Source organism: Nelumbo nucifera, chromosome 3 (assembly GCF_055504915.1).
Source record: "Nelumbo nucifera cultivar China Antique chromosome 3, China Antique-T2T, whole genome shotgun sequence".
Classification (NCBI taxonomy): domain Eukaryota; kingdom Viridiplantae; phylum Streptophyta; class Magnoliopsida; order Proteales; family Nelumbonaceae; genus Nelumbo; species Nelumbo nucifera.
The window spans coordinates 87,640,270-87,650,874 of NC_142651.1; the positions used below are offsets into that span (position 1 = coordinate 87,640,270).

The 10,605-nt window shown below is 40.1% G+C and overlaps 2 protein-coding genes and 1 non-coding gene across 3 annotated transcripts; 2 read left to right on the top strand and 1 right to left on the bottom strand.

Moving 5' to 3' along the window:
- The first annotated feature begins 589 nt into the window (after nucleotides 1-589).
- Nucleotides 590-5,819, top strand: LOC109115906 (zinc finger BED domain-containing protein DAYSLEEPER-like). Its single transcript, XM_019200514.1, has 3 exons — nucleotides 590-935; nucleotides 1,027-1,091; nucleotides 5,760-5,819. The coding sequence occupies exons 1-3, from the start codon at nucleotides 590-592 to the stop codon at nucleotides 5,817-5,819; spliced, it is 471 nt and encodes a 156-aa protein (XP_019056059.1).
- Nucleotides 5,820-6,173: 354 nt separating this feature from the next.
- On the bottom strand, nucleotides 6,174-6,731 carry LOC104613515 (uncharacterized). The gene has a single exon (XM_010281359.1). The coding sequence runs from the start codon at nucleotides 6,729-6,731 to the stop codon at nucleotides 6,174-6,176; it is 558 nt and encodes a 185-aa protein (XP_010279661.1).
- Nucleotides 6,732-7,738: 1,007 nt separating this feature from the next.
- LOC148801573 (small nucleolar RNA R71) lies at nucleotides 7,739-7,845 on the top strand. Its single transcript, XR_016084894.1, has one exon. It is a non-coding gene; the product is annotated as a small nucleolar RNA R71 (small nucleolar RNA).
- The last annotated feature ends 2,760 nt before the right edge of the window (nucleotides 7,846-10,605 follow it).

Sequence of the window (10,605 nt, forward strand, 5' to 3'; positions counted from 1 at the left end):
TTCAAGTTCAAAAAGAAAATGGTTCTGGATTATAAGACCCAATGGAACTCAACATACTTGATGCTTAGTGTTGCTTAAATTTATAAAGATGTGTTTCATCGGTTGAAACAACGAAATCCTTTGTATAAATGTTTGCCAACTAATAAGGGTTGGGATTTAGCTAAAGAGATTTGTAAGAGGTTGCAAGTATTTTATAATGTGATTGGAATATTTTATGGGACTAAATATCCAACGGCAAATAAGTTATTTCCATTGATTTTTGATATTAGGCTTTCATTATCTTAGTGGCTCTCATGTTCTAATGAAATTATTAGAATAATGGCATCAAGTATGTTGGCTAAATTTGACAAGTATTGGTGCATCATTCATGGAGTAATGGTTGTAGCATGTGTTTTGGATCCAAATTTCAAGTTGAAGCTATTAGAGTATTTCTTTCCTAAAACTTTATGAAAGTTTTGCTTCAAATGAAATTATGAGGATTCGTCAACTTCGTTGTGATTTACTCAATGGATATCAATTAAGATCTAACTTTAGCAAGAATACTCATCAATGAAAGGGAATCTCTTCATCTTCATCTCATTGTCCAACAATGAATGATTCTATAGATTCCAATTTTCTTTGTGGATATGATTCATTTATTAATGATTCTGATGATATGACGATGAAATCTGAATTGGATCATTATTTAGAGGAGAAAGTTTTGCCAAGAGATCCAGATTTTGATATATTGGCTTGGTGGAAGTCCAATGGAATCAAATATCCAACATTGGAGAAGATTGCGAGGGACATTTTAGCTATTCCCATTTCAACTATGGCTTCCGAGTCTGTTTTCAATACCGGTGGTAGATTGGTGAGTCCTCATCGTAGTAGACTTCATGTTGAAACTTTGGAAGCATTAATGTGTGCCCAAAATTGGTTATTGAAGCAAGTACAAGGTATTGGAATTAATATTATAAACCATTAGTTTTCTTTGATTTATATCTAATTTGATGCCTTTAATTTTATTTTATTGTCTTTTCTTTTTAGGTGTTCATTCGAAAGTTACAGATGCATATTACCGCACAATTGAATATGATTCTGATGTTGAAGAGGTAATAAATATGTTTCTTAATTTGATTATTGATGTTCATGAATTTTGTGATTCTTATTTATATTTGTAATTGATAATTACTTTAATTTTTGTAAGAAAGTGTCGTGACAAGTCAATCTCAATCAAGTCAGACTACTTGAATGTTTAATGATGACATGATAAACCATGAATGGGTTGTTTTGAAGTTAAACTATTTTTTATTTAGTACATTTTACTTGGTATTGAATGTTGGACAAATTTTAATTTCAATGTTGGTGGTGTTGAATCTCTCTCTCTCTCTCCATTAACACATTAACACCATTTGTAGGTTGGTCAGTTGGTCTTTTTTTTCCTATTTTTTCATGGTTGGTGTATTCAAATTTCAGAAACCAAACTATTGTTCAGCATTCTCTTTGTTTCTCTTGTCAGGTAATCACCACCCTTGTGTTCTATCTTTATTTCAGTGTAAGAGGAAATTTCAGTGACTATTTATGGTGGTTTGGATGTAGTTTTGCAACTCAAACAGGTTGGAGTTTGTTAGTTGTCATTGTTCTAAGCGAAGATATTATTCCTTATATACTTACCTTCCTCCTGTTTTTGACTTGTATGCATGTGTAAAATCGATTAATGTTGCTAAACACGTTCTGGTAGTGATTTTCTTCTTGAATTGCTTAATTTCCCATGCTGCCATTTAATTTCTTCATAGAGTTTTCCTTGAAGCTCTCTGTTTGAGATTTCTATGGGTCATCTTAGGAAATGCCAATTAATTGTAGTTTGTTATTCTCTAGTTCATGTAACTGTTTTAATTACTATATTTTGTGGCTTTTCATTTTTTGCCTATCGTAATGATGGTTTTTCCTATTCCTATTATTTCACTACTTCATCTCCTTTCCGTGGTGGTAGGAAGTTGAGGATAAAGAAAGCAATCAAAGTTCTTGTTGTAAGTAGCAAGTTAGCATATATACCTTAAGATGATTTGACAATTTCTTATGGAGAAAATGCAGACAAAAGCCCATTAAAGGATCTCCATATCCAAGGTATGTCAGTATTTCTCATCAGTCCTCCCTTAATTGAATTCTTCTATGATAAAAGGGATTGTTGGGTGTAGCATTTTGTTGCCATTTCATAAGCATATACCTTAGTTAACATCAACAAAAGGAATTTACATGTCATCCAGGACAAGGAGAGATGATCCTCTCTACTCTTATATGCTTCCTATCTTTTAGATTTTCATATATAAAGTTGGGTATCTTCAATTGTTATATATTATGTGTCATCCACCAAATGGATGCATGGAAGACTTGATCATGGAATATATAAGTTTAGTTGACAAAGAAACTATTAATATTTTATATTTCTGCTTCTTATATATATAATGGTAAGATTCCAGAGTGAGGCCTACAAGCTAATATCCCCAACATTCAATGTTTAAGGTCTACTTTGGAAGGTTAAATATTCTTTAGTTAGTCTTGTTTTTAATGTATCTCACTGGTTAATGGATCATTGACGGATGCTAGCCTCTTGACAATGAGTTTTGTTGTTCATGGGCCCAACTCTTGAATGGGGTAGACCTTAACTCTTCAAATTTCAGTTCTAAATCTGAATACTACGCTCCTCCAGTTGATACTATAGTGGGTGTACAATCTGATTGAACATGGGCGCTCAGAACATGCTTAGAAATCAATCTATTTGCTTGGGCTGGTTACATACTCACCCAAGCTTAGACTTTTTCTACAGACGATCGGAGTAAGGCAATAGGAAACATACATTGATGTGGCATATCCAAGACAAGGAATAATAGATACACTCTAGTTCATCGGAGATTCGGGTCTTCGACGGGGAATTCATCCCCATCGGGGTCGGGGGATGGAGGGGGGATTCCTTTCCCCGCCGGGGATCAGGGACGGGGATGGGGGGTCGAGGTCAGGGATGGGGAATGTAATCCCCGCCCCGAACCCACCCTATTGTCATTCCTAAGTTAAAGCAACAATTCTTTACATTTTCGTAACACAAAGAACTTCGGAACCGACACATAACACCTTAGCACCACATATGTAACGACTTCAGATACACCTTGCCTACCTTAACTATACCAGTACCATCTTGGTAGGGCCGACCTACAGACACCTCGACAGGGTCAGGTCGGTGACCTCGGAACTAAGGTAGAGACCTTGGCATGAGGAGCGATCTCTCGACACCGACCTAACTGAGGCCTGGTTGGTCGTTGGCGACCTCCATGACATGGAGGCCGACCACCATTACGTGTGGGCTATCATCTTCGAAACGTCTAGAATCACATCGCCACATCGACGAAACTGATTCCCACCCCACCCACTTTAGAGGAAACTGGAAAAACTCTATCGCTTTACACGGAAGCCATCACTGAGCATGAAACCACCTCCAAGTGAGACGAATTGGTAAGCCACGTCCTCTCGAAGATCTCGGATGCGCTACGTGAAATCCACGGCAACCAACCAGTTGGTAGTTAACTAAGAGAATAATAGTACGAGGCCCGGGAGCCCTCCATGTTAGCTTACTTAGCTAAGGTTAAAGAGCTCCTCCTGAACTTCCGTTCCTAGTATATCCAGCAGATTCTAAGGTCTGAGAAAGCCAAGGCTGACGCGCTTTCTAAGCTGACCAGTGCGACGAACACAACTCGAAGGAGCGTCTACATCGAAGACCTGCCGTGTCTGAGCATTGAGAAGGTGGCAAAGGGGGTCACACCTGTCATGGCAGCAGAACCGAGCTGGATAAATTCGCCAGTCGATTATCTGCGCTATGGGACCCTACTAGAAGACTGCATGGAGGGTAGAGCGGTAGTTAGTTCGCTACATGATCATCGACGAGTAGCTGTACAATAGGTTGTTCATGATCCCCTACCTGTATTGCTTACGGCCTACCGAGGCAAACCAAGTGCTACGAGAGATCCACAAAGGACTCTATGGCAGACATTTGGGGGGTAGGGTGCTTTTGGCATACAATAAAGGCAAATGCTACACAATCGTGCAGAAGTGTGATAAATGTCAGTGGCACACTAACATACCCCATCAGCCCATAGCCGACCTGACATACTTGACCAGCTCGTAATCGTTCGCACAGTGGGGATTGACATACTTGGTCCCTTCCCGCAGTAACCAGGTAGAGAAGGTTCTTGGTTGTTGCAATGGATTACTTTGCTAAGTTTATCCCGAGCTAAAGGCTTGTGCATGGACAAGCTAACTAGTGTACTATGGGCATACGGAACAACGATTAGGAAGGCAATAGGCGAGACCCCATCAATCGGATCAGCTTAAAATATCAATTACAAATATGAATTAACATCCATCATGGTTTGCATAATAGAAAGAAAGAAAGATTCAACAAGAAGAACCCTAATTGAATCTAGGTTACCGAATTCGCAGAACCAAAGAAGAAGACAGCATAGGAATTTTGCATCAATCTTCGTTCTCCTCTCCAATTCGCCTTCAGCAGCCTTGTGATCCTTCTCCTAGCACTTCTCCTCTTCGTTCTTGTGTCAAGGGGTCGAACCCTAATTTCCTCTCTTTCTTTTTCTTTTATACCTTTCTTTGCAGCCTTTGGATTAGAGTCCTCCTTTCTAATTCTGCTAAAGTCAGCCGCCTTTTTGGAGCCTCCCATAGGGCTGCGGTTGGGCCTTTCTCCTTAGTGGGCCAAAGTCCTCCCCTTGGTTCCATATCACCATGTATTATGTTCTCTTAACTCTAAATTGTTTCAAATTCCCAATTTCTTGAAATTCAGCTTAATTAGGAAAAAAACCATTAAGAATCATCATCAAAACCATGTATAAAGCAATAAAAATAATGTGTAGCATTCGCGCACATCAAACACCCCCACACTTAAGCTTTTGCTTGTCCTCAAGCAATAATAATACTCATAAACTGATCATTCCCCAGATTATTTCCCTCTATCGCATGAATTTTAGGATGAGAATGCGTTAAGTGATCGGAAATCCTGCATAAGCATTCTGATTCATCCCCATGATTGGCCACTCTTACCACATACATAAGAGCAAAAGAAGGGGAGAACATGAGATTCTTCATGCTCCAGCACTCAATTCCGTTCAATATATATAGCAGTTCCTTGACCGCCATAACTAACCATCACCTCGAGCTTGGTCTCCAATCCTGTCAATGCACTAAATAAAATGTCCAACCATATTTTTGTCCCCTTGAACCCCAGTCGTTACTGAACTCTCTTCTTTTTTTTTGTGTGAGTGCATTTTATGATTCATCTCACACGGGTCACAGGCTAGAGGCAGATGACAATACTCATATTCCAAGTTGCTAATTTTACTATTCAACTTGGAATAGCGGAGTTGGAACTGAACTCATATCATAAACCGCTAGTTTTACTATTCAGTTCATGACAGCGGAGTAATTCGGACTTTGTCCTTTCTTCACCTCTTTTTTTTTAATCACTTGTTGAAATTCATGATGAATTTCGACTTCCTCATCCTCATGTATTGTGATAAAATTGGATAAATCATAGGAACAAATTCTAGCACTTCATCGTATTCTCTCTCGGAATTCACCTTATAGACAGCAATAATATTGAGGAGATTACCAGTTTATGCAGCCTATCAATGCATTTATGTATTGGGGTGATTGAGGTGCATAGCTATAGCCTCCCCCACACTTATCATGAACATTGCCCTCAATGTTCGTATGGATAGAATGCAAAGATGGTTTCAGCAATGTGGACAGTGCGACTTCAAGCATCTGAGGGGATTTAGAGAACTTCCCTGAAAAGCCTTCGGAAATCTGAAGTGGCTCCTTCGTTTGAACCCTCTAGCAGCTAAGGATCAAAAGAAACTAGGAGGAGAGAATGGCAAGCAACTAGGGATGATCAACTCTCAATGAAATCAAGACCCAAAAATCAGATAAAAGAAAAAAAAACTCAATATGATACGGAAAGAAAAGAAAGAAAAGAAAAGAAGAAGAAAAAAACTACTTATCGACATTGGGTTGCCTCCCAATAAGCGCTTGTTTTCTATCTGAAGCCCGACATTCCAGTGTGATCAATAAACATCTAGGTATACAGTTGATGGGCTAGGCAATGCTCCATCCGCTATATATGGTTTGAGGTGCTAACCGTTGACCTTAAAACACCCACCAACCACATAGTCAATGACATCTATCATATAACATGAATCATCACTAGAAGGTGCATGTTTCATAGCACCAAACATTTTAAAAATTACTTCCTCATCTTGAATCTTAAAGCTGAGTTGCCCTTGTTGGACATCAATCATTGCATTTCCTATAGCTAGGAAGGGTCGTCCTAGGAAAAATGGGACATCAATGTCCTCTTCCATTTCTAACACTATGAAATCCATGGGAAAAATAAATTTGTCAACCTTAACAAGTACATCTTCTATGATTCCCCTAGGATGCTTGATGGACCTATCAGCTAATTGCAATGCAACTCTAGTGGGTTGGGGTTCACCCAGCCCTAAATTCTGAAAAACCGAATAGGGCATTAGATTTATTCTAGCTCCTAAATCACACAATGCCTTATTAATCTTTAAACTGCCTATAGTGCAAGGAATAGTAAAACTCCCTGGATCTTTCAGTTTCTGAGACAGCTTGTTAAGGAGGATTGCTGAGCATTCATCATTCAATGCAATTGTAGCCACGTCTCCCATTTCCTTTTGTTCGCCAAGATTTCCTTAAGGAACTTTGCATAATGCGGAATTTGGGCTAAGGCATCTGCAAAAGGAATGTTAATATGTAAACTCTTGAAAATTTCAAGGAACTTACCGAATTCCTTTTCCATTTTGTGTCGCTTAAGCCTATTGGGAAATGGCACGAGGCTTTTGTCTTGTCTCTTTCCTTGAATTAGACTGCTCTTCCTCCTTCTTTTCGATTTCTAGGGTTGCGCCCATCTTACCTTCTTCCTTTGTTTTCTTCTCCACCTCTTGCAGCTCCTTACCACTCCTCAAGGTAATGGCTTGCACTTGTTCTCTTGGATTCGCTTTTGTGTTGTTGGGTAAGGTACCTTGAACTCTAGAGGATAGCATATGTGCCAACTACCCCACTTGAGTCTCTAAATTCTTGATCGATGCCTCTTGATTCTGAAATCTCATTTCCGCATTTAATATGAACTTAGTCATCAGCTCCTCTAGATTGGATTTCTTTTCTGGTTGAGCGAAGTTTTGAGGGGAGGGGTTTCACCGCATTTTGATTTGACCAAGGCAGATTGGGGTGATTCCTCCATCCGGGGTTAAAGGCACGAGGATAGTGATTTCCTTGCTACCTTTGCAAATTTCCTACGAAATACACTTGCTCAGGGGACTGCATGAACTGATTTCCAACTTGGCATCCTGTGCTGATATGACCTCCCCCACACCATTCATAGGCTACGGCTTGAACATGCATGGCTGCCAACTGCATTTCATCAATCTTCTTGCTGAGGGTGCCGATTTGTGCAGATAGTGTTGTATAGGTGTCTACATTGTGAAGGTCGGGTTGTCTCCTAACTTGGGCTCTCTCGGAATGCCACTGATAATTATTTGCAACCATTTCCTCAATAAGTGCATGGGCAATTTCAGGGGTCTTGTTATTAATGGATCCCTCAGCTGCAGCGTCCATAATGGTCTTGTTTGCTTCAGTCAATCCGTTGTAGAACGTCTGAACTTGGAGCCATACGGGAAGTCCATGATGAGGGACCTTCCTCAGTAATTCCTTTTAACGCTCCCATGACTCGTACAATGATTCCACGTCCTGCTGAGAGAAAGTGGTGATATCATTCCGCATCTTTGTAGTCTTGGACGGAGGGAAATACTTGGATAGGAAGCGGCTGGCCATTTCATCCCAAGTTGCGATCGATCCAGCTGGTAGAGAGTTCAGCCAAGTCTTAGCCTTGTCCTTCAACGAAAACGAAAATAATCTGAGCCTCACAGCATCATCACTAACTCTGTTGTGCTTGAATGTGTCACATATCTCCAAGAAGTTGGCGATGTGAGTGTTCGGATCCTCATTAGCCAAGCCGCAGAACTGAACTGTGTTCTGGATCATCTGAATGATTGCTGGTTTGATATCAAAGTTGTTAGCAGCTATTGTTGGTCTCACAATGCTCGAGGCTGCCTTGGTGAGGGTTGGTTTGGCATTGTCCATCAAAGTCCTTTGCTCGGCCATCTTTGTACTTTCAGCTTTCCCTTGCTAAGAAGCTCTAAGGCGACGGTGGCGAGTCCGTTCAATCTCTGGATCGTAGATGATGCTCTCATTTCCACTTCTACGTGTCATAAACTGAACAAGTCAAAGTCATAAAGATACTAATAAACACATATCATGAACATATTGTACAAAATCAGATTAACAACAGAATGTGGTTCCTAATATTGTTGTGATAATCCCCGGCAACGGCGCCAAAAAACTTGATGCGTTTAAATTACACTAGCAAGTGCACTGGCCGATCAAGTAATATACTGATGAGTAGATTATCATTCCCATAGGGATTAATCCAACAACTACTAGTACTAAATCAGCCTTTTGTTATTTGACGATCTGAAAGGTTAAACAAAGAAAAACTTAACTCCTACTTAGCAAATTATCCTAGGTATTCTCGGATCAAATCGCCTTTAGTAATGAGAAAAAGTGCTTCACGAAAATACTAGCAGAACTGGTTCAGCAATTATACCATTAAGCTATCCAACCAAAGTTGAATTCAGTCATGGGTTGGCTAATTCCTAATTGCATGAGCAACCTCTTTCGACCACAGCCCACTCTATCTATGAGCAACAACTCTTATATTTCTATCAAGAATTTAATCGCCATAGATGCATTAAGGACAAAGGATTCGAAGGAAACCAATTCTTGCTGAATGAATGCCAAACGAATCATGCATTTTATCTCTAATATACATTAAATCCGTTTTCTTGAATTCGAAGCACTTTCTAATGTTTAAGTAATCCAAGAAACAAGAACAGTTCGGCCAAAATTACTCTTATAATCGAAAACCCTAATCAAGAAATCCCAAGACTAAATCACTATCAACCGGATCAGCTTAAAATATCAATTATAAATCTGAATTAACACCCATCATGGTTCGCATAATAGAAAGAAAGAAAGATTCAACAAGAATAACCCTAATTGAATCTAGGTTACCGAATTCGCAGAATCAAAGAAGATGACAACTTAGGAATTCTGCATCAGTCTTCGATCTCCTCTCCAATTCGCCTTCAGCAGCCTTGTGATCCTTCTCCTAGCACTTCTCCTCCTCGTTCTTGTGTCAAGGGGTCGAACCCTAATTTCCTCTTTCTTTTTCTTTTATACCTTTCTTTGCAGCCTTTGGATTAGAGTCCTCCTTTCTAATTATGCTAAAGTCAGCCGCCTTTTTGGAGCCTCCAATAGGGCTGTGGTTGGGCCTTTCTCCTTGGTGGGTCGAAGTCCTCCCCTTGGTGTCATATTACCATGTATTATGTTCTCTTAACTCTAAATTGTCCCAAATTCCCAATTTCCTGAAATTCCGCTCAATTAGGGCAAAAACCATTAAGAATCATCATCAAAACCATGTATAAAGCAATAAAAATAATGTGTAGCATGGGCACACATCAAACACCCCCACACTTAAGCTTTTGCTTGTCTTCAAGCAAAGATAATACTCTTAAACTGATCATTCCCCAGATTATTTCCCTCTATCACATGAATTATAGGATGAGAATGCGTTAAGTGATCGGAAATCTTACATAAGCATTCTGATTCATCCCCACGATTGGCCACTCTTACCACATACATAAGAGCAAAGGAAGGGGAGAACATGAGATTCGTCATACTCCAGCACTCAATTTCGTTCAATATATATAGCAGCTCCTTGACCGCCATAATTAACCATCACCCCGAGCTTGGTCTCCAATCCTGTCAATGCACTAAAAAAAATGGGAATCGCATGACGTGGTAATTGCATTCCTTATTTTGCAGAATAAGGTGGGATGAGTGATCCATCATATGGACGCCCAAATCTTGCGGAATAAGGTAGGCGAATTTCAAAAAATTTCTCTCCCTTCAACTGGGAATCGCATTCCCTATTTTAGAAAATCATATTTTCAAGGATCAATCTTGAACCATAAACTGAACCAGATCTGAACAAAAACAGTAGGAGAGGATTATACCTGATACGGACAAATAATATCTCCCAACGAAGGTGTTCACGCCCAATGAAGGATCCAAAGACTACTCCCACTGAAAATGGTGCAGTGTAGGATGGAACAGAATCAGCAATGTTCTCTCCAAGAACATAATCCTTCGTGATGAGAGATGATTTGACCCAACCTACGAAACGGTGACACGTAGGCACTAACTTAGCATGAGCGACAGCCTAGCACTGAAGCCCGGAGTGACCAAGTGACGGGCCCACGAAGCAGTCCGCTACGTTACAGCTCACGAGGGGAGGAGTCCGCTACAAGACGAACTCCGGGTTCCCCGTGCTATCTTGGAAGAGATACCTCGAGGCAACTATAGCTCGCGAGCTAAAGTTATTAGCTCGCTCGAGCTTCCTAACAGAAGTCATTCCGAGGACCA